The sequence below is a fragment of the Pyrus communis genome, chromosome 16, assembly GCF_041283825.1.
Source record: "Pyrus communis isolate YQ-2024b chromosome 16, ASM4128382v1, whole genome shotgun sequence".
NCBI lineage: Eukaryota > Viridiplantae > Streptophyta > Magnoliopsida > Rosales > Rosaceae > Pyrus > Pyrus communis.
Window position 1 is genome coordinate 7,114,009 of NC_142580.1, and position 23,566 is coordinate 7,137,574.

The 23,566-nt window shown below is 36.5% G+C and overlaps 4 protein-coding genes, 1 long non-coding RNA gene, 1 other non-coding gene and 1 pseudogene across 8 annotated transcripts; 4 read left to right on the forward strand and 3 right to left on the reverse strand.

Moving 5' to 3' along the window:
• Positions 1-527: 527 nt before the first annotated feature.
• Positions 528-2,139, forward strand: LOC137731511 (chlorophyll a-b binding protein, chloroplastic). Its single transcript, XM_068470631.2, has 5 exons — positions 528-687; positions 818-1,006; positions 1,198-1,235; positions 1,341-1,855; positions 1,963-2,139. Exons 1-5 carry the CDS (start codon positions 632-634, stop codon positions 1,978-1,980), a joined length of 816 nt encoding a protein of 271 aa, XP_068326732.1. The 5' UTR covers positions 528-631; the 3' UTR covers positions 1,981-2,139.
• Positions 2,140-5,145: 3,006 nt separating this feature from the next.
• Positions 5,146-5,798, reverse strand: LOC137731836 (uncharacterized). Its single transcript, XM_068471073.2, has one exon. It carries the CDS (start codon positions 5,663-5,665, stop codon positions 5,369-5,371), a length of 297 nt encoding a protein of 98 aa, XP_068327174.1. The 5' UTR covers positions 5,666-5,798; the 3' UTR covers positions 5,146-5,368.
• Positions 5,799-7,667: 1,869 nt separating this feature from the next.
• LOC148689895 (uncharacterized) lies at positions 7,668-8,694 on the reverse strand. The gene is made up of 2 exons (XR_015957508.1): positions 8,492-8,694; positions 7,668-8,034 (listed from the first exon to the last, which is right to left on the reverse strand). It is a non-coding gene; the product is annotated as an uncharacterized LOC148689895 (long non-coding RNA).
• Positions 8,695-9,769: 1,075 nt separating this feature from the next.
• TRNAL-AAG (transfer RNA leucine (anticodon AAG)) lies at positions 9,770-9,850 on the forward strand. Its single transcript has one exon. It is a non-coding gene; the product is annotated as a tRNA-Leu (tRNA).
• Positions 9,851-11,894: 2,044 nt separating this feature from the next.
• Positions 11,895-14,834, forward strand: LOC137731755 (uncharacterized). Its single transcript, XM_068470951.2, has 5 exons — positions 11,895-12,204; positions 12,307-12,410; positions 12,538-12,651; positions 14,290-14,373; positions 14,513-14,834. Exons 1-5 carry the CDS (start codon positions 11,949-11,951, stop codon positions 14,567-14,569), a joined length of 615 nt encoding a protein of 204 aa, XP_068327052.2. The 5' UTR covers positions 11,895-11,948; the 3' UTR covers positions 14,570-14,834.
• A 1,842-nt stretch (positions 14,835-16,676) lies between these two features.
• On the forward strand, positions 16,677-18,561 carry LOC137733041 (uncharacterized). 2 transcript variants are annotated; one of them, XM_088687334.1, is made up of 3 exons: positions 16,677-16,916; positions 17,270-17,375; positions 17,511-18,561. In XM_088687334.1, the coding sequence occupies exons 1-3, from the start codon at positions 16,903-16,905 to the stop codon at positions 18,450-18,452; spliced, it is 1,062 nt and encodes a 353-aa protein (XP_088543460.1). In that variant the 5' UTR covers positions 16,677-16,902; the 3' UTR covers positions 18,453-18,561. The 2 variants fall into 2 exon arrangements, with proteins under 2 accessions (XP_088543460.1, XP_068328370.2); XM_068472269.2 differs by having other exon boundaries at positions 16,679-16,916; positions 17,265-17,375.
• Positions 18,562-20,633: 2,072 nt separating this feature from the next.
• On the reverse strand, positions 20,634-22,137 carry LOC137731666 (arabinogalactan O-methyltransferase 2 pseudogene; annotated as a pseudogene). Its single transcript, XR_015957921.1, has one exon. The product of XR_015957921.1 is annotated as an arabinogalactan O-methyltransferase 2 pseudogene (transcript).
• Positions 22,138-23,566: the final 1,429 nt, after the last annotated feature.

The window sequence follows — 23,566 nt, forward strand, 5'->3', positions numbered from 1 at the left end:
GCTTGTAAGAGGGATGTGCTTCAAATCTCAATGCACTACATCAAGAATTTGCCAAGATGAAAACCGATGATAACTTCTCCAACACATTACAATACAAGTCAATGTATTTGAGTACAATCTAGTCTAGTGAAATATGGTATAATACGGCTACCAAATGAGGCTTTAACGTTACAAATAAGACGTCATTGTTATGTTTGTTCGAGAACTTTGGATAATCAATGGATTCAAGCTTGTGTTGATGTTGTGTTATACGTGCTTCATACACATTGAATTGGGTAATAAACATTACCTTATGTGAGAATATCAGATATCTACTTGGCCTCCTTATACGATGACCTCATTGGTTGCAATCAGTTCTCAGATATATTGGTGACTCTGACTTGTAATGTAAACCACCAGTTTGTGATTTTTCCAGGTAAGCTCAACAACTGGAGGTGGAGGGAATGAAGGGGCCCACTTTCAGATTCTGCACGCCACATGGCAATCCAAAAGCCAATCGGACACCACTCTCCTATCCTACAAGATAAGCCCTTCAATTCTTTACATTAACTCTCTCTCCCCAAACACTCCAAACCCCCCATCCAATTTCACAGATCAAACAAGCAGCAAGGTTTGGTTGAAGTCTCACAAAATGGCCTCCGCTTGGGCTTCCTCTTCCGCCATTGCAACCGTCGCCGTATCTTCACGGTAATTAGTAATTAATTAACTTAATGTTGTGGTTAATTACATGCTCTTGCATGGTTTAGTGGAAATTTGGAGCTTTGTTTTTAGTCACGTTTGCTTAATTGATAAAACAAGGATATGGATTATACTGCAGCTCCCAGAAGGGTGGGGCTACTTTGGCAGCGACCAAGGCTTCTTTCTTTGGTGGAAGGAAGCTGAGAGTGAGAAGCTTCACAGCATCCACCGGATCATCGTCATCTTTTACAGTACGTGCTGCTGCTGCTGACCCTGATAGACCTCTGTGGTTTCCGGGAAGCACCCCTCCACCATGGCTCGATGGAAGGTCGGTCCAAAATGTTTCGTATACCTACATATAAATGTTCTCTTATCGGACTGTCTAGCAACATTTAGTCTTTTTTGTTACTAACATGTGAACTCTAAAAATAATACTCTATATTCTATATGTTTCTTTATATAGTCTACATCTTCTTTGCTAGTTTCTGATTAAGTGTTTATTATGCCGCAATAATGCAGCCTCCCAGGAGACTTTGGCTTTGATCCGCTTGGTCTTTGTAAGTTGAACACCAGTGTTACTAAACCCTAACCCTAATTCTCACATGATCTCTAAATGCTGATGAAATCTGTAACTAATAATGTTTATTAAATTGTAAGTACAGCATCTGACCCAGACAGCCTGAAATGGAACCAGCAAGCGGAGCTTGTACACTGCAGATGGGCAATGCTCGGCGCAGCCGGAATCTTCATCCCCGAATTCTTGACCAAAATTGGCATTCTAAACACCCCATCATGGTACACAGCCGGAGAGCAAGAGTACTTCACAGACACCACCACTCTCTTCGTCGTTGAACTTGTTTTGATCGGGTGGGCCGAGGGAAGGAGATGGGCGGACATCCTCAAGCCCGGGTCTGTTAACACAGACCCAATCTTCCCCAACAACAAGCTCACCGGGACAGATGTTGGGTACCCGGGAGGGCTCTGGTTTGACCCACTTGGATGGGGAAGCGGCTCGCCTGAGAAGATCAAGGAGTTGAGGACAAAGGAGATCAAGAACGGAAGGCTAGCTATGTTGGCTGTGATGGGAGCTTGGTTCCAGCACATTTACACTGGGACTGGCCCCATTGACAACCTCTTCGCTCACCTCGCTGATCCCGGCCATGCCACCATTTTTGCTGTAAGTGCAATTAGTACAGTTTAAATTGATTTAAACTAATTTGAGAACATGTTCAGGGTTTTCTTAATTAGGGTTAACATGTATTTGTTTTGGTTGGTTTTTGACAGTCTTTTTCCCCCAAGTGAGGAAGGAAGGAGAATTATAATTGGGACTCAAGTGCGTGAGGAGAAGGGGCAACGTTGGTAGGACTTAAAACTTGTAATTTGATTTGCTTGCCTTGTGTACAAAAATATATTTGGAACCTTCGTTCCAATATGTATGAAATCAGCTGGTGACCTACAAAATCGGAACTTATAAATATGTAGACTACTGTTTTGCGATATAGGAGGGAACTATCGAACCTAGAACTACAAATGTATTAACAAGTGTTCTAAATCACTCGAGTTACAAATCCACTTCAAAACGATTTCTTTTTTTCGTGGAAAGAACTCAACTTGGGATTTATTTGGACCACAATATTCATTACGAAAAGGTTAAACAACATGAACTTCTAAAAAATCCAAATCCTGGTTTGTGTAGACAGGGAGAAGATGCTCAAAGCCTCAAACATACAGTCAGATTGCAGTCTTATTTATTAAAATTAAGCGATTTCGAAGTTTCAATCATGTGAACCGATGTTCTTATCTAATAGCTTGGGAATTATATACAATAAAACCGGTTACAAGATTTTACTCAAAATTAAACGTTCGGATCTAATAAACTGATATAAGCTGTATATTAATCACGATTTAATATCATTTTTAACAAGCTTTATTTGTGCATATGGAATGAGGATCCTATTTGGATTCTCTTTGTGAGGATTTTGGGGATCCATAAATCATGTATGTTTATCATATATCGTGTGATCAGAAATTATTTTAAATTTTTTATTTAAAATTGAATACAAATAGTATCTGACAAAAACTGACCACACACTATACGAAGTACGATGAACGGACATGATTTATGAATTTTCAAGATTCTCATAAAAAGAAGAGAGCTTTAATGAAAAGGATCTAGGCCAACAAATATTTAACCAAAAATCATCCCAAAATGTTATTTAACCAAAATGGCTCAAAGTTTAATAAAAAATCATCCAAAACTATTGTCAACGGTCAAACTTACAAGCCCAAACCGCTACAAATCTACGCTTTCGTAAATATCCTTAAATGATTTAATATTGTCATGGCTCTTCACTAACCTCAACCCAGAACAAAACCGCGCGTAATAACTCTCTGTCTTCATATCAAATCAAATTCCCCCATTTCAAAAACAATTAAATCAAAGTTGAAAAATGAAGCATTCATCGGAACAAAACCGCCTAAACAAGTTCAAAGAAGTTTAATGGTAGAAATCGACGAAAAAGTGTCAGGAAAAAAAAAAAGAACCGAAACATAAAATTATTTCTAGAGAACCCAAAACATAACACTGATTCTAAAAAAAAAAAAAAAAAAAATCAGATTTAGTGTTTGTTTTATCTGTGCACAAACAAACACTGTATTTGGAAAGAAAAGAACCAAAATCCAGAAACAGTAACTTAAATTTCAGAAACAATGACTTAGATTCCAGAAACAATCTATGTTTTAACCTTTGACTGTTTCTTTTCTTTAATGCATCAGTTGATTATATTTAAGAAACAGAGTGCTTATTTTGCTTTGAATCCAAATACTATGAATTTCACTATTTCTTTTCTAACTTACATTTAAAAAACAGTATGTCTATTTTATTTGGATTTCGAAACAGTGACTTAAGTCCAAAAACAGCAACTTAGATTCCAGAAACAGTGTTACTTAAAATTCAGAAACAATGACCCGTTGTTATTATTGAATAGCATGCAGATCTCAAATTTATTTTATGGAGAAACAAACGATGAACTTCACTGACAAAAAAAAAAATTGAAAAACAGTACCTCGAATACACTATGAATAATAACGACGATCACATTTCAACGAAATAATACAAAATATAAATTAAATAGCATGAGGATCTATAATTTTGTTTCAAAGAAAAAGAAGGTCTTTCAAACAACGATGAACTCCATTAACGACAAAAATCTAGAACTCAATCTAAAAAAGTTAGGGGTAAAATCGACAAATCATAATTTATTATAATTTGATCATTTTTAGTTAAACTACTTTAATATGGGCCTTGTACTAATCATTAAACAAAACTTATAACATAGTTTTTTATTAAAACTAAAAAATTTTAAATTATTTTCATTAATTTTCCTTAAAAATGGGCCTTGTACTAATCATTAAACAAAACTTATAACATAGTTTTTTATTAAAACTAAAAAATTTTAAATTATTTTCATTAATTTTCCTTAAAAAGAATCCGAAAATGATCATCCTTCGTTTGTATGTAACCAGAATCTCCTGCCCTTTCATCTGAAAGTTGTACAAGGTACTTAATCATCAACTTGGATGCCAAGTTGCCAACTAACATCCACAAGGCTCTCAGCCTCAACATAATTTAATCAGGAAGGTGAGCTCCAGATGGAGTGGAGGCACTCCCAGATTTAACCATCAAATTATGCATATTATATTCAAAATCTAATTTATCAATCATTTCTCTCAGACCAGAACATTAAAATTTAATCCAACAACAACAAAGAAAAGTCAATTTTAAAAGTTATAATAACTTTAGCTATTATATCAAATTTCAATAATTCGAATCTCCATACTTGATGAATTAGAAGAAAATGATCCGAAGATAATTCATTTCCATTCCCCTCAAGTTGAAAACAAAAGGACAATTATTTGTTTTGGAAGCATTCAGCTTTTATGAAGCTAAGGCTCATGGAAGCCAAATTCATGTTAGCTGGTTTGGAGATAAAAAAAAATAAAAAAATAATAAAAAATAAAAAAGTGATTTCCGCCCATTCTTTCCGTTACCACACATTTCTGAAGAATTAAAGGATAAAAATAAACACCAGAGTACTGAAAAAGAGACATGTACGGAAATCATTTCTCAAAGAGAAGTTGTTTGGACCAAAGTCCTGAAATCAACACCAGTTTAGTTAGTTATCTAAACACAAGGATTGGACGGTAAGATTTATGTTCACTCGTTAAATTGCCAAACTCTGGTTCTTGCTTTGTAGTTTGCACAAAAGCCCAAGTTACAGATACGAAAATAAACCCAAAAAAATGAATAAACACAAACTTTGTGGCCACAAGCAATAAATTAAGCAGCAAATACTAAAATTCTAATTAAACTTGAGTAAACTAAATTGTGAAATTCAGTGGAACCCAATACAATTTACAAACAAATTACACTTAAAAGGTAACAAATTTATCAATTAAGCAGACAAATTTAGTTATAAAAATATATTAATTTGAAGGAAAGTCACCTCATTACAGCCGAATGATGAACTCTCACCTTCTCTCCTTCTCTCAAAATATCATTAACTTACTATAATACAAGATCTAGTTTTTTGTAGTTTCTACAATTTTTTTTTTTTTTTTTTTTGGAAAAAAAATTGTGAGGAAAGAGAGAAATTCTATGACTTTCTAATAAGAAGCAGAACTGACCCAGCTAAGACGGAGGGTTGGGACGCTGTACGGAGATCTGAACCGGAAGTGGCCGACCCGTACCCGACCCACCGCAGCTGCTACATAACGTACGACCCGACCCGGCACAACTCCGACACCCGACATCGCCGTCGGACCAGCGGGAGCAGAAGCACGAGACCCGACCCGTTCCGTTACACCTGGGACACCGCGGGAACGGGCCGGCCATGGTGTTCCGGTCCATGATCGTTTTGACCAAGACCGCGCCCGCCAAGACGCCGAGACCGGTGGCCAGCTGAGTCAGCACGATCGGACCTCCCATTGTTGCTGATGTGGCAGATAACGAGGAGAGAGCAGAGAGAGGGAGGAAAATAAGCGAAAGGTGTAGAACGAGGATTTTTATTATTTAATTTTTGGGGTTTTATTGCAAAAAAATTGAAAAATTAAAGTGGTGAAGTGAATGAACACGTAGACGCCGCTGGGTGGGATTTTTAAGCACGTCGAAGATTTGGAATTTTGCGGACGTGTTTTGTATTTTATTGATTTTTCTTCCTTCCACGCTACTGGTAGGATTGTACCACTTGATTTTCTTTTCTTTTTCTTTTTCTTGTACACCGCTGGAAAATTTTCAGGTGTGATAGGCCTGAAAAACATTTTGTGTTTGTCATGTTTGTGAAGAGTTTATAGTATCTTAACAAGATGTGTCGTGTTAAATTTATTAACAGATTTTTATAGGGGTGGTTCGGTATGGGATACCATACCGAAACTAGTACCCCGAATCCCAAACCAAAATTTTTCGGGACGGAAATTTGAAGACCAATCCCAAACCAAATTTTCGGGAATCCCGAAATATTTTCGGGATTTTGGGACAAATCGGGAATCCCAAATTGAAATATGAAATTATGAATTGTTCTTCAAATATATAATTCAAGAACACATTCATGAACTAGGAATTTCATTTCATTCACACTACCATTTAATTGAACACTGGCATGACTGACTGTTTTTATCATAGTCAAAATTCAAATTAATTAAACCCTTTTTGCAATATGTTGAGAGACAAAAGAATCAAGTCTTCTAAAATCATCAGCCATGGCAGCAACAATAATAAAATCCACATGAATATCAAACAAAACATGAAAAATATGCAAGGTGTAGGGCATTCCAGGTTGCAGAGCATGAATTAGAAACTACTAGCATCAATTATAAAAGAATAATATATATAATAATTAATATTATATATTTTCGGTTCGGTATGGGATTCCCGAAATATCGAGAAGCCAATCCCGAATCCCATACCGAAATTTTGGGATCGGTTCGGGATAGCATCCCGAATATTTCGAGAATTTCGGTTTGGGAAATTTTTGGTTTGGGATCGGGATTTTTTCGGTTCGGTTCGGGATTTTTGGGAATTTTTTCCACCCCTAGATTTTTAGTAGGCGATTCAATTGATTAATGGGTTGTGTGTTTCTTCTCAGACTAACAGACTTTTAACAGGTTATTTTAGTGTCCTTTCGCGTTGTGTTAGTAGGTCGGTTAAAAAATTGTCAAACTTAGGTGTGATGTTAATTAGTTTTGAAATTTTTATGGGTGCTTGTAAAAAATATCTGAAAGTAGATAATGGGTGTGATTGTTGTGAATATTCTGATAATTTCCTATTCCTAAAATTGTTAGACTCGTTAAGTTAATTACCGATGAAATATCTCTCGTCTCTCTGGATTCATATGCCGATGAAATAGAACGGGTACTCAAAGATGAGTAGGGACTCTTACTCAAAACTCTTCGTGTTCAACTCACAGAGCTTTGTGCTTATGATCATAACCGTTCATATTATAAATCACATTGTAAAGATCATCTCTGTAAAAAATGAATTAAAATTAAGGTCGTTTAGTTAATCTATTCTAGCAAATACATAAACGGTTCGTAATGCTTTTACTAATTCCGTTAATTTGTTTTTATATAGTTCGATGACTAAACAACCTTAGTTTTAATTGATTTTTTACAAATGGGATCTTTATAGAATAATTTATAATATGAATGATTTTGATTATAAAAACGGAGTTCCATAAATCGACAACGAATAATTTTGAGTAGGAACTCCTGCGCCTTCTTTGAAGAGGCAAGTATTGTTCTGGTATTGTCACAAAGCCAGACACATTCACGGAGGGAGTTACAAGTACACCTTGGTCTCCACTAAAGTCTTCAATTGCTTCAACCATATCACAATTGTGTATAATGTCTTCAGTTGTCAATTCATTCCAGTAGGGAGACAAGTCCTAATATAATTATCAGACTTATCCTTCCCGTGGATGAGAGCACTTATATAGATCATTTTAACCATTATTGTGACATTTAGATCCAATAATACAATGTCACATATAGAAAAACCTAAATATGACGACATTGTATTGTTGAGTAATTTTCCCGCTTCATAGTTTCCTACTTGAAAATTCACGTCTTTGCATCCTTTTTTATCACATTTTATGGATTAGTTGGCTAAACTCTAAAAGTAAGTAGTGAACTGGATCTTTCTGAAATAGATTTCACTATTTGCTTTAGAGTTTAGCCAACCAATCCACATTGGGAAAGGGCCCCCAAAAATCACCTTACAAACTATAGAACATAATACCTAGAGATTCCCATCATCGCCATCGTATGCCGCTCACACCTCAACATTTCCAAGCCACTTTTCTGTTCGATCCGAAACAAAAATAAAAGAAATGAAAATTTATCATAAATCTATTAAATGCCGATGTAAGAAAAATATCGAAAATGAAGATAAAGAAAGAAAATTAAAAAAAAATTATGAAGTTAAATTGTGAAAAAACCATAAGAAAATTTTAAATAAAACATCATTAAAATATTGAATTTAATAACGATACTCCTGAAGAAAAATGAAAATATCAAAAAAGTCTTGATGATATTCTCAAACTTTTAAATCATGTTCATAACTTAGCTTCAAACGAGTATGTGGATCTAGAAAGTGAATATAATTCACTTTCAAACAATGAAATTTCAGCTTGAACAATCTTGATCCTTGAACTTAATACTTGGAAGTCATAAATGAATATCTAAAATAGCGATTTTGATCAAATCTAAAATGAATATTAGTATATGAAAAAATTCAAATTGAGATATGAGTAATTACTTTGTTATACGAACTATGTTGGTTGAGGAACTTCAAGCACAAAGAGCTATCTTGGGCATACCTTTGTCTCTAATTTTCATCCCCAAAACTAGATTGTTTCTTTGAAAAATTCTCACAATCATGCCGTTAAATACTGATTTTGACGGTCTTATCGAGGAATGAAGATAAGAACATATCAACAAACATCGACAAAAAAATCTCAAATGGGATACGTTACCAAAAATGGGGATATCGAGTAAATTTCAAACAACCTCACAACTTGAACAATAGCACAACAACGTTAAATCTTTCTTAGCCCAACATTTAATTGTATAAAATAATGATTTTAACTATTTAAAAATAAAAAAATTCTCACAACCAAGCAGTTAAATAATGACTTTTACAGTCTTATCAAGGAATGAAGATAAGAACATATCAACATAAACATTGACAAAAATCTCAATTGAGATACGTTACCAAAAGTGGGGATATCGAGGAAATTTCGGCGAAATTGTAGGCACGTTCACAACTTTGACAATAGTACAAGAACGTTAAATCTTTCCTAACCCGACATATAATTATATAAAATACTGATTTTGACTTTTCTCAAAAAAGTTTTCACAACCAAGCTGTTAAATACTAATTTTGACGGTCTTATCAAGAAACAAAGATAAGAACATATCAACATAAGCATCTACAAAAAATCTCAATTGCGATACGATACCAAAAATGGAGATATGGAGAAATTTTTGCAAAACTTAGACATGCTCACAACTTGGAAAATAAAATAAAATATTTCACTCCTAATTCAGGAAGAAAAAAAAAGAATGCAACGTAGGATGAGGGGTGAGGTCAAGCATCACGCTAGGCAAATTATTGTCCATCTGTGGGACTAGTGCCTGAAAGGCAAAATGGATGTCATGATATGTTCAGGGCATGTCAAGCCTTGTAAAATGTATGTCATGACATGTGAAGTCTCACAAAATGTAAATAATTATCTTGACGTGGATCGTTGCTCTACTAACTCAAGTAATTTAAGGCGTGGTAAATGACCCCACACATATAAGAAGATGGTGACCAAAATTAAAACACTTTTACTCTCATCATACATCAATCACATTATTGCTTTGTTTAGTTACAAGTTCACACTATCAGGCTTGGTGATATCAAATTTAAGTGTAAATCTTTATGAATATTTTGCTCCAATCAATGTTTCCTGAAGTGGAACAACTTATTTTGTGATTGGCGCGGTGTATTCTATTACCGTATTTAAGTGAAAATAGCATATTGTAACAAGCGGTTGATATGGCCGAGTTGGTCTAAGGCGCCAGATTAAGGTTCTGGTCCGAAAGGGCGTGGGTTCAAATCCCACTGTCAACATTTCTTTTTCTTTCTAGTTTCATGATTTTAATTTTAATTTTTTTGGGGGCTAAAGTTAGTTTGAATTTTAATTTGCATTTGAAACGGAGAATATTGAGCATAAAAAAACAATTAGCATCCATTAGCTTCAATTTTTTTCCAAAGATGGTACAAATATTTTATTAGGCCTCAGAACAACCTACAAAATCGAGTTGTGGAAAAACTACAAATTTGCACGGCAGGAGCATATGTACTATGAATTAGGCCCAATTTGATATTGTTTTTTTCACTAAAAACTGCTTCATTTTAAAGTTAAGCCAGTAAAAAAGTGTATATCCTGCTTATTTTAAAAACAACAAGCTCCAGACAACAGCTTTTAAAAGCAGTTTGTAGGTTACCTTTAAAAGCTGCTTTAATAATTTTAAAAGCACTGTCAACATTTCTTTTTCTTTTTCTTTCTAGTTTCATGATTTTAATTTTAATTTTTTTGGGGGCTAAAGTTAGTTTGAATTTTAATTTGCATTTGAAACGGAGAATATTGAGCATAAAAAAACAATTAGCATCCATTAGCTTCAATTTTTTTCCAAAGATGGTACAAATATTTTATTAGGCCCCAGAACAACCTACAAAATCGAGCTGTGGAAAAACTACAAATTTGCACGGCAGGAGCATATGTACTATGAATTAGGCCCAGTTTAATATTGTTTTTTTCACTAAAAACTGCTTCATTTTAAAGTTAAGCAGTAAAAAAATGTATATCCTGCTTATTTTAAAAGCAACGAGCTCCAGACAACAGCTTTTAAAAGCAGGTTGTAGGTTACTTCTAAAAGCTGTTTTAATAATTTTAAAAGCACTGTCAACATTTCTTTTTCTTTTTCTTTCTAGTTTCATGATTTTAATTTTAATTTTTTTGGGGGCTAAAGTTAGTTTGAATTTTAATTTGCATTTGAAACGGAGAATATTGAGCATAAAAAAACAATTAGCATCCATCAGCTTCAATTTTTTTCCAAAGATGATACAAATATTTTCTTAGGCCCCAGAACAACCTACAAAATCTAGTTGTGGAAAAACTACAAATTTGCACGGAAGGAGCATATGTACTATGAATTAGGCCCAGTTTGATATTGTTTTTTTCACTAAAAACTGCTTCATTTTAAAGTTAAGCAGTAAAAAAGTGTATATCCTGCTTATTTTAAAAGCAACGAGCTCCAGACAACAGCTTTTAAAAGCAGTTTGTAGGTTACTTTTAAAAGCTGCTTTAATAAAAAACAGAGTTAGGTCTTTAATAAATATTTTCAATTGTTGTATACCTTGATTAATTTTTTTTAAGTGACATTATTTAGCTTTCCACACGCATTTTATTCTTTAGAGAAACAGGTAAGCACTACCATTGTTACCACCATCATTACCTCCACTGCCACCATCGCTACCACCACCACTACCATTACTGCCACCATTGTTACCACCATCGATGTCGCCATCGCCACCACCACCACCATGCATCATTACCACAACTGTCATCACTGCCACCACAACCACAACTGCCACTACCACCATCATTGCCGCAACCACCACCACTGTTGTCGTCACCCCCACTCCTACTATTATGAACATTTGTTATTATATACATTTATATCACTTTTACATTAAAATTTACCATACGCTTTTACGCTGTTTTTTATACTCACAATACTTTTAAAATTCAGTTAGCCAAATGCTCATCAACTTTATTTTACATCTGATCGTTCTTAAAACACAGCAGAAACAGTTTTTTTTAAAAGCACAGCAATCTCAAACTGACCCTTATTACAAAAAATAACAAACGACTCCCAATAATATTATCACACACGTTAGATTAAATTTCACATTCCCATAAATAGTTGAGTTCATAAAATAAAAATACTTTTATACCCTCGTAAGCGGTAAAACAACCACAATCACTCCAAATGACTTTTATACCCTTCATGATCCCCTCACCAACGCCAATTTCAAAGGATAACTTCGTCCTTCTAAATTTCAAAGAATGTCCTTTATTTATCTTTTGGGACAGAAAAATTAAAAAAAACACACACACACACACACGAAATAGTCTGTTCTCGGAATCGAAAAAGGACCAGAAATGGCGTGCAGGACTGCGCTCCGCTCCGCTCTGCTAATAGAAGCGTGGCGACCCGTTCATCTCGCTCGGAGCTCCGCCTCCGCCTCGTTCAGGACCCGCGGATTCTCCTCCCCCAGGTTTAGCCGCCACTTCAGGACCCGAGACATCCACTTGGTGCGACGGACTCACCTCAACTGCTCCCACAACGAAAACTCGCCGGCTTTGTCGGAGGACGACCAGGGCCCGCCGCAAGAGGCCATCTTGAAAGCAATTTCAGGTTTCGCTCGCCTCATAGCCTCCGAAATTTATTTTATTTTACCTTAATTTTTTCTATTTATGTGTGTTTTTGACTCGTTGTTGGTGTTGGAATTGGATGCAGAGGTGTCGAAAACAGAAGGGAGGGTTGGGCAGACGACGAATGTGGTTATCGGAGGCACGGTGGCGGATGATTCTACGAATGAATGGGTCGACTTGGATCAAAAGGTATTGGGAAAGCCATTGTCTTAATTTTGACTTAAAAGCACATTGATTAAGTTTTTAAGATTTTTTATGAGCTTATGTATATAAATCGTATGATTTTGTGTGTGCGCGCACGCGTGTGTGTTTTAAGGTAAATTCGTACCCGACTGTTAGAGGGTTCACAGCAATTGGAACTGGAGGGGATGATTTTGTGCAAGCTATGGTTGTTGCTGTCGAGTCCGTAATTCAGCAACCTGTTCCAGAGGTATGCATACTTACGATATATATATATGTGTGTGTGTGTGTGTGTGTATTGTGTGTGTATCCCTTGTTGTGGATGGCTGTCATTTCAATTCGTTGATAGATATATTTATGAATTGGTTGTCGAATGCATGTATTTGCAAGCATTATGCGTACCAGTACCTTGCTGAAAGCAAGCCATTAAGTGGACATACACTGGACATACACTTCTGGGGGAAGTTATTTCCCTTTTGGATGAAATTTTTGTAAATAGTATTTCATTGGGTGTATCAATGTTCATGAATACGTAGGAACTCGGGTGCATGAGTAAATGCTTTTAACCACTTCAATAGGAGATGAATAAAATAGGCAACTAGCAGTTAAATTGGAGTTGACTTCTCAAGTGTGTAAATTTATGGACCGATACAAGTGAATCATGATAGCCATAGAGGTGCTTGTTGTTGTAAAGCATGCGAGGACATATTGTTGCAATGTTTAGTATGTGCCAAACTATACGCAAAGATGTGGTGCATTTGAGTTGTTTCTTAGACTTCTGTGTAAATCCTTGAAATTACTATCAGTAGGCTTAAGGTAATTTTATTATTCATTGGGGGTCAAGGGGAGACCTTGTAGCGATGTATATTACCATGCCCCTCGTGCGCACTATTTTGTACAGAACTTTATGATTCCAACCAAAGTAAGTGTCACTGTAGCTCAGGGACAATATAATGTACTGATGGACAGCCTGAGGAATATGGCATGTGAAGCAGTTACGAGAAACAAGAAACAGCTTTGACCAGTGATCATGATGGAAAACTAATCATGGTTTATGCAGTTATCCACTGAGAAATATCTTATTGCAAGCTCAAAGCTCCTGAAGAGGAGTGAGAAATGTGCTCAAAAATGATGTTGAGCGTTATTAGGTTTGAATTGAAAATGATGTGCAAAGACTTCAGCAAGGCTGCTATGTGGTAAAGGGAACTATTCAACTCCTCTATTGAGTGTAGTAGGTACTATGCCAACATCTTTTAAGAAAGAGGGACCTGTTGGCTAGAAATATTGTGGTATACATCCTGCCCTTAGTGCTCATAACTGAAAAAGGCTCTTGACGTTAACTTATTGAGGGTTACATGGAACCAATCATAGGGATACCAACCAATAGTTGAATTGACCATAGGGCTATCGGAATGCACTTTGAAGTTTAGATTGTTGAGTGTAAAATGAAGTTATGAACATGGCAAATTAATATCAATGGATGCCAAATTATTATCTTTTTTGTGAGTTCCATCTATGGGTATTTTTTACCAATAAGATAATTGTCCATGGAAGGAACTTTATACTAAAAGTACTGGGAGTCTTTGTCTTCTCGGCTTGGTCACAATTCATGCAGTAATCATGAGTTGTTATTGGTTTTAATTTAAGCCTACTATATGATAAAATTCATTTCATCCAAAGGGCTTATGTGGCGAGTGGTAGGATGGTGTAACATGTAACAATCTTTGCGCTTCAATCCTTTTTGTTGCCCCTTTTGAATTAAGAATCACTTTCAAAAATGTGATTGTTGATATGTTTAATCTATCAAGTGCACGAGTTCAATCCACTCTCAAATAATGAATGCAAAAGTTTGATGGACAATTTTATGTGGTGTTGTGTTTTATGGCAGGGTCGTGTGAGGCAGAAGGTATCATCAAGGGGAAAATATGTATCTGTAAACATCGGACCTGTTCAAGTAATTTCTAGCGAACAGGTTTTCCCCCCTCTCCCCTGCACAACCGCCACGAATTTGCTAATGTTATTTCTCTATATCCATGATGTAAACAAATTTTCATGTAGTAAAATGGTAAAATTTATAATTCAATGACATGGAATATTACTGTGGTTTCCAGGTCCAAGCTGTGTACAATGCCATGAGAAGAGATGATCGGATGAAATACTTTTTGTAGCGGGGATAATCCTTTTTTACCGTACTTTTGTACAGAGTGCCAATTTATAGCGGCCTTCCCAGTGCCCTCCTCGTCTGGTTCAGATTTGGGCTAATTCATGATACCAGTGAGCAGAGCAGTCGTGGCTCAGAATCTGTCCATATACTCGCTCGTTATGTAATCAGGTATAACTCAGAAAGTAGGCATTCATCGGCCTGTGTTATTCGGTTGTGAATTTTATGCTTTGTTTACTGATTTTATGAAAGGCCAGATTAGTTTCCTACTATTTTAGAATCATCTGTCCAAAGATCGTATCCAATACAATTAGGGCTCTTTGAAGTGTTTTTAAAATGACTGAAGACGCTTTGGATGATAGTGTTTTTGGAACTAATTCTTGGTAAAAATGTAAGTGATTTGGAACTCAGAAACACTTTCACCAAAAGCGTTTTCAATTATTTTAAAAGCACTTCCAAACGAGCCCTTAACTTCTACTGGGGGGCATATTTTTCTTTAATGTTGGCTTCGAAGTCTGCGAAATGAGTCGATTTTAGTCGTAGTTTTCTTTGGGGTAATTTGTTTGAGGACACAAATGCTTTCAGCATATTTCAATAATGCAAACCAATTATTATCATCATGCTAATCGAGTCCGTCCAATTTGATATTCGTGAAGAAATAATGTGTTTGGTTGGAGATGAGATGCTGCCGACATACCAATTTAGCAAAATTCCAATCATGTAATGCAAACATATGAAGCGTTTTGCTTCAAAGCTTTGGCTCAAGGGAGCAACCAAATTGCTGCCATGCGGCGTCTCGTACGCAATAAGACCTTTTGTGCATCAACCAACGTTTGGAACTTGGAAGGGGGATTGCACTAAAGGGATCAAACCAATCCAACACAACTATCATTTTTAAAGAACGATAGTGTAACTAATATTAGTTTTATCTGACGGCACGTTGTTAAACGAGATTTTGAGTTCAAATTTCTTGATCGACAATTGTAGACAAATGAGCTAAAACAATGCAGAACTTGCAAGATGAACAAATAGTGTTTTGATTCCAAGCAGTATGCGTGTAATGGTTGATGGATGTGAATGTTTAGGACCGCATCTATTTTGAATTGTGGTTGTGACTAAATTAAAGCATTATATTGATAATCATGCTTAAGCCCACATCATTAACCATATAAATTAATCCCTGGTTTGGGGAAACATATTTTACTCTAAATACATCTACGCTACAAAGAGTAACATTCAAACTCGAATGCAGAGAAAAAAGCACGCTACTTTGAATAACTGACACATGATTTCGTATACCGCCTTCCCAACAAATAGAAAATAAACCCTAAAAGGCTAGACGAATTGGTTGTACGTGAATATTCAAAGGCAATCGCATAATTTTATTTCACAAATCAAATCCCACCTAAAATTATTATTAACTTCGGTTCTTTCTACTAATTTATCTAGTCGTAGGCTGAGTTCATCAAAATTACGAGTCCCTATCGTTTTTCTAAAGATTCCTGAATGCATATGCCCTCCTCAACGAGTCGCCATCTCTCCCAATAATTTAATTAATCTTTGATGACCAAATACTTGGCATCTTTATTAAAAAAACTTTGCTAGTTGTTGACATTTCGTCGTCTCCAACTTTTTGTAATCTTTTATTTTGTGTAAGTTAGATTGAATTACGGTGTCACGTAGGCATTTCGGTATAAAATATATAAACTTACGGGTGACACAAGTTAAAAATCCAAAAATTAAACCATCAACTAGATGCCCTACTTAGTTTTGGTTTAGGGTTGAGGAAAGGCTACGAGATCAACTACTTCCGTAATCAATGCAATTGATTCTTAACTTTTCAAGTTTTAGATTACATGTTGTAATGTTCGACTGACATGCTTTTAAATTTTGTACGTGTTAATAAAAGCTAAGATAGTCACTCATTTTTAATAAGTAAACATGTCACGAACGTTTGAAAATAAAGATTTGAAGCTGTAGACGTATTGTGTACACTTGGGTTAATTAACCTGAATAATTATAGTTTGCTGAGCTAATCAAGGGGATTATATAATTGAATAAACTCTGATTAATGTCCTAAATGCTGTGTGCGGGTGTTGCTTTCATCACTTGCTGGCATTGCTCTCTTTGTCTTGAAGATATATGGTTTTAATTTAATATTTCAATTTGATTCCCCAACCCCAACCCTGCACCTACAGCATATAATCATCATGTAACAGAGGACTAGTCTCAACTTCTTGTTCAACATTTCTATTTCCTCTCCCAATTTTCTATGTTCTCCTGCTTCTGAAGGAGGGAGCAGCAGCATGGGAAGAAACATACAAGAAAAAGACATCATGAATGGCAAACTCAAGGTACATATACATATGTCCATAAACTTTCCTCTCTAACTTAATTACTTCAAAATTGCTCCTAATTGGTATAAGGAAATGATTTCCGTCCATTCATTCTCTCCGTTTGCCCCTTAGTTCTCCTTAGTAATAAAACTGAAAGGCCAGGAATAAATAGGGTGTGCATCGAGAGAAAATGAGTATTTGGAAATCACTTCCCATTGACATATCTTGGCATAGTGAAGTTGGGTAGAGCACAATGCTCTTCTTCTGCACCCAAGTTCAAATTCTTCTCATCGTAGTTGAGATAATAAGAATAAGAAATATTGTTGCTAAGTTTGAGCTGTAAATTTCTAATTCTCTACTCTTTAGGATAGAGTAAAAAGTGAACTCCAAGAATTGGCTTCAGGTTCTTCACCAAACTCACCAACTCAAGATGGAAGTCCAAGAAAAGATGGGAGACCAAGCAGCATGATAATTAAGGTCGTTGAATTCTGTTCTTGGACTAATTAGCCCATTACTTTTTTCCCTTTTTTTGTAAGTGTGACGTTCACACCACCTTGTGGTATTACTAATTCACGTGTTAATTGAATTCCGCTATACTTGTTTGAATTACAGAAGGCAAACACCATGTTTCCTGCTCACTTGATAGCAGAAGCCATATCCTCACTCAGAGGCCTTGATCTGAGATGGTCAGGTCCAATCACACCAAGTGAGATGCAATATGTTCAGCAATACATCTTCGCAAAGTACCCAGAATACTGCAATGGATTAGTGGAGGATGTCGAAAAACTAGACATTGATAATCTTTCGATCAACGAAGAATCATCAGGAACTCCACCCCATGACAATAAGCTCAAGTCACCCAAGAGTGTGGCACCAAAAGAGTTGTCCCCATTCAGCAGCACTCACTCAGACCTGGACAGGACTCAGATGGAACCCTCAAGACTTTTAGACATCCTGACCAAGAAATCTTCGTTCCAAGGGAACTTTGTATCCATTCCTGAGGTCCAAGCAAGGAATAGGGCATTGAAGCACTGTGGGTTACAAGAGGAGGATTATTTAGTCCTTTTCATGGCAAATTACAAAGATGCTATGGTGATGATCGGTGAGAGCTACCCTTTCTTCAGAGGAAATTACTATATGACCATTGTGGGTGAGGAGACTGATTCCATAAAGGAATTTGCAAGTACCAAAGAATCTAGGGTTATTTCAGCACCAGAAACTTGGTTGGATTTGAGGATAAAAGGGTCACAACTTAGCCAGTACTTTAGGAGAAAGTGCAAGTATAGTCCCAAGGGACTGTTTTCCTATCCGGCCACTGTCAATGGAGCTAAATACTCCATGCATTGGATCTCGGAGGCACACAGGAACTCATGGCATGTCCTGCTTGACGCAACCGGCTTGGTTTTGGGGGAGGACCGGTTAGCACTGGCGCTGTACAGGCCAGATTTTGTGCTGTGCACCCTCAACAATACACACACTCAGACCCAGCCATCCAACATCACTTGCCTCTTGGTCAGGAGAAAAACATTTGATACTATGACTAACCCAGCCTAGGGTTTCATCATGATATTGCTTTTAGTAACAATGAACATGTGTAATTTCATGGACCTGATTGTACTTGTTCCTGTTATAAATGGAGCATAGTAAGTCTTTATTTTTCTTTTTCCTAATCTTATTTTTGAAAACCTAATAGTCTTGACATAAGGCATGTTTTACTTTCTTGGTCAATAAGCATTAAGCAAAGAATTTGTGGTTAGAGCTTTTACTTTGGAGTATTTCGCTGATATTTTCTTGGAACTTGTAGCAACTGCTAATTTTTCCGTTGAACTTCATCTGGGCCTATTATTCCCTACCCTCAAACCCCAAGTCATTGTAAATAGTTAAATTTCAATTTACTGGTCATGTTTACACGCATTTCATTCAACTTCATTAGATGTTATTTGGTATTATTTTAGGAGAAACTAGTTAAAATACAAGTTTAGAGGGAAATCAGCAATGCAGACAAGTTATGGTGAGAAGTCATAGAAATATTCTTAACATTAATTACACCGAAGTTTTATGTCCCAAAAATGTGCGAAAGACAATACACATTGGCCATTGGAGTGTTCACTCACTGTCTCTTGACCTTCACAAAGAAGATTATGGAGTCGAAGATTAAGGCCTCATCTACATGCAGAGACCAAGAGGATCAAACAATCAGAAGCATCAATAGTTTAAATCTGAACAAGGATAAGTAGCAATTCATAACCTCTAAACAGTAACAAATGAAGGATAATAATGTCTGCCTTGCAACCCTAACCTAACCTAACCTCACTAAATAAATAAAGGCAAGTGGCGCTTTACGAATGAGGATCTTCTTCGGATCCTCAAATCGTGTCCGTTCATCTTACATCGTACGGTCAGAAATCATTTTAAATACTTTTATTTTAAATTAAATATGAATAGTACCTGACGAAAACTGACCGTAAGATATACAATGAACAGACACGATTTGAGGATCCACATGATCCTCACAAAGAAGATTCGGAGAGGATCCTTTTAGGTCCTTTACCACAGTGGTGGAAAAGAAGTTGAGCCGTTCCATGAAGGTGTGGGTTTGAACCCGTCGATGACTAATCGAACATCTAATCTGACAAAATATATCGTTTGACAAAAAAAAAAAAAAAAACCCTTAATAAAAACAAAGGAACTTTAACGAAAAATCCTTGTATTGTTCACTTTAATAAAAAAACTACATTTTTACACTAAAAATTCAATTCTGATACTATTCAATTATTGGGAGAAGGTCACTTTTGGGCCCGAAGTTCAAGTTACAATTAGATAAGCCTATCAGCATGGGTGTATAATTTCTTTTTATTCTTAAAACAAGCGGGATTTGAAGAGAATATCGAATGCAAGATTTTGAGTGTAGAAATGAATATTTTTAATCAATTAAACTAATAAATAAACATGCAATTCAATAATTAGATTAAATTAATGATGATATGATCGGTAAGCATATACCCCAAGTACTCGGATTGTTCCGCGGTGTAACCCACACACTGCGAGTGACATTCCAGTTGACAAGGTCTTTACAATTAACTCACAAGCCTAAAAAAAAAAAAAAAAATTAAAGTCGGAAAGTACCTAAAAAATTCGAACTCGCCATTATTGTTCTGTTGAGAGGTCAATTACTTTCGAATCCGGATTTTCTTTGTAAGGATTCCGAAGATTCGTAAATCATGTCCGTTCATCATACATTATGCGATTATAAATTATTTAAAATTATTTTTATTTAAAATTAAACACAAAATTACCTGATAAAAATTGACCATACGATTTACGATGAACGGATACGATTCACGAAACCTCAAAATCCAAAAAGAATCCTATTGAATTACTTTCCACCATTATCATTAATTAATTTAAATTATCTTTCTTTTCACCGATTATTCCAGGCCCACTAATCATTCCGTCAACTTATTAATATTTTAAAAAGAACAACCAAAAAACTATTAGGAATGAGTTTTTGATAGATCGTGCGGTTAAAAATTATTGTAAAATTTTTATTAAAAATTAAATATAAACAGAAATTAACCGTATGATTTACGATAAACGAACATGATTGGAAGATGGGAATCCTCACAAAGAGAATCCTCTTTCAACTAATAGTGAACTATCACATTTCATACATTAACATATTGTAAAAGCACTTCATGTTATTAATAAAATCTAATAGTGGAGATGGATGGGGGATTTTCTATGTGCAACGGTCTTTTTTTTTAAATTAAAGAAAAGCTAATTTCAACTAATCGTTTTATAATAATTAAAAAAATACATAAAAATACTGTAAAAACAATTCATAATTAAATAAAATTAAAATAATTCCTCAATAAAAAAAAAGAGAGAGAGAAAGCAGCGAGTAGTAATGCGTAACGATTCTCCAGTCTCCACCAATCCAAGCTCGCCGTTACGACCGCCGCGGGATTTAGCAAAAACGCGAGCCGTCACCGTGCGTCGCGTTTGCGGAGGAGGGGATCTCGAAGTGCCACAGCCTCCCCACCGCCTTAACCAAAAACTTCCTGCACAAGAACTCATTCGCGAACGCCTTCTCCACCTTCCGATTCACATCGTGCAGGAACACGTGCGTCACACCGGATCCCTGCCTCCTCCTCGCCATGACAGCCGCAGAGAAAATAGCCCCCATCCGGCCCGGCGCCTCCGGGAAATACCCGCGCGGCGCGTCGATCATGATCAGGTCCCACTCTTTGTCGTACACCTCGTCCGGCAGGTTGTCCAGCGCCAGCCTGCACTCCGTATTTCCACGCAGGACCGCCTCGGACGGGGAGCACGACCGTTTGGAGCGGTACGAGGAAAGGAGTTGGTCCGCCTCCTTGAGATGCGTGCGGTAGCGCACCGTCTGGGCCCGCAGCTGAGGGGCGTCCTTGAGGACGCTTTGGACCCACTTGGGATCCTCCTCCAGGAACAGCGTCGTGCCGCGTGGATTCAGGGAGGCCCACATGAGGGAGTCGAAGCCGAGGCCGAACACCAGGAAGTTGCAGGGGGCGCGGGACTTGAGGACCTGGAAGGACACGCCGATCTCGTTTCGCGACTGCTGCGGGGTCTGGCGCGACGTGGCGTAGTGGAGGATGGCCTGGATCTGGATCGCCACCGGCGAGTAGTTATTGTCGACGGCGCGTAGAAATGTGGGGCCGGCGATGGAGTAGAAGACGGAGGTGCCACCCTGGCAGAAGCTGGAGATGGCCAGCGCCGCGCCGATCAATAGAACCAGAGTCACGGCGAGAAACCCAGGTCTCTCGGAAAATGGACTCCGATTCTTCATGTTAAACTTTTTAATAATATCACCACCAATAAAGATCCAAAATAAAAAAGTGAAATGTAAAAGGGTAAATCTGCAGATGTCGGTTGCGATTCTAGGTTCCGGTGTGCGGTGGTTTATATAAAGGTGGAGAGATTGGAAGGGGAGGGGAGGGGCGAAGGGGAGGGGGGTGTTTCGATGGGGACATTAATACGATTATTAGTGCAGCAAAAATCCTGTCTGCGGTTGCCTGGTCTGGTTTTTGTGGGTGCGCAACTCTCGTCGCGGGGTGGACGAGATGGGAATGCTTCACATTTTTTAAATCTCCACAATTTTCTAATGGTGCTCACTCGACTGACGACACGTGACTTACTTACTGTTGCGGAACTTTTCTAAGTGCCGGGTACTCAGGTACTGACTCTCTACTCATTTTTTTCATTTGGCTTAAAAAAAATCAAAATTTTCTTTGGTTTTTAAGTTCAAGAAAAATTAAATAATATGTTTATTATTATTTAAATAATAAAAAAGTATTTAAAGTATTATTGGACAAAGTGTGTGTCCTTTGCTGTGTATGGATTTGGCGATGTCTTGATAAAAGTGGACCACGATGGATAAATTTCATCGGCTAGATAGTGCGAATGAATAAGAATCTTACCAATAATCTGAACGGATATTATGAATGGATAATAACACATGATACTATATGAAGGGTCGAGAATTTTAGCAAAAATTTATAATGATAATGACACATGCAGAATAAGACGAAGAGAACATTTAAAAATTAAAAAAGATATATTTATGAATAGTAATCGCACTTGCCATTTTCCTTCATTTTTCGAAACTAGTGAACTTGCCCAAAGACAATACTTGTTTGGAGTGAATAGTAAGAGCAATTTTGTTGACCTTACCCTCCAATTGTCATTGCCCTTCACCAACTAATAAATGTGCTCTTAGTCTACAGATTTACACTAATATCTATGAATGACAATTTGATTAGTAATGCTTTGGAGACTAAAATTTTAAGGGTAATGCTAGAGAGACTAAATTTGTATCCAGAATTTTATAAACTAAATGACATGAAAATTGATGATTGAAATATTATTCAAACGTTGATAACGTGTTCATTTCTATTGGTGACACATTATTTAGTTTACAAATTGTCTACAAATTTAGTACCTCTAGCATTACCCAAATTTGAAATCAAATTTGCAAACCAAATGATGTATCACTAATAGGAAATAAGCACGTTAATCAACGTTTAACGTTTAAGTAATAATTCAATCATTAACAACCATGATTTGATTAGATCCAATTTAATGAAACTGTTGGCTACAGATTTAAATTTAAGGAACCTTTTTTTTTTCCCTGTTGGGACTGTAGGCTTAGCACAAAGTTGAATGGAAAAATTTATAAACCTATCGGCTAGGTTTGCTTATCCCACTGCTTTTTTTTTTTCGAAGGTTTTGGTAAATTAGACCGATGAAACATCAAAATAAAGGTACAGTCGAAGTGACTAGCTACAATACAGTATGCAATTCAAATAACATGAACGGCAAATATTAGTACAAAATATTTTTGTTATACTAAAATAACAAGAAAATACAAATTTCATGTAAAAAATGAATACTTGTATTTTCTCAAAATTAAACGATGAAATCCAACTAGTCTCCTTCGGGCACTAAAAAGATGATTAATTGTAGTTCGTCACGAATCATCTTTTTAAAATACCCTTGGCCACGGGCGTGGAGACTTTTTTGCCGCGGATGCAGTCCGGCTGATTTGTCCCAACCAGTGCTGAAATTATAACCGCAATTATTGTTGGTGCATGATTGGCAGGCAAAAACTTAGCAAGAAAAAAAGATATCAAAAG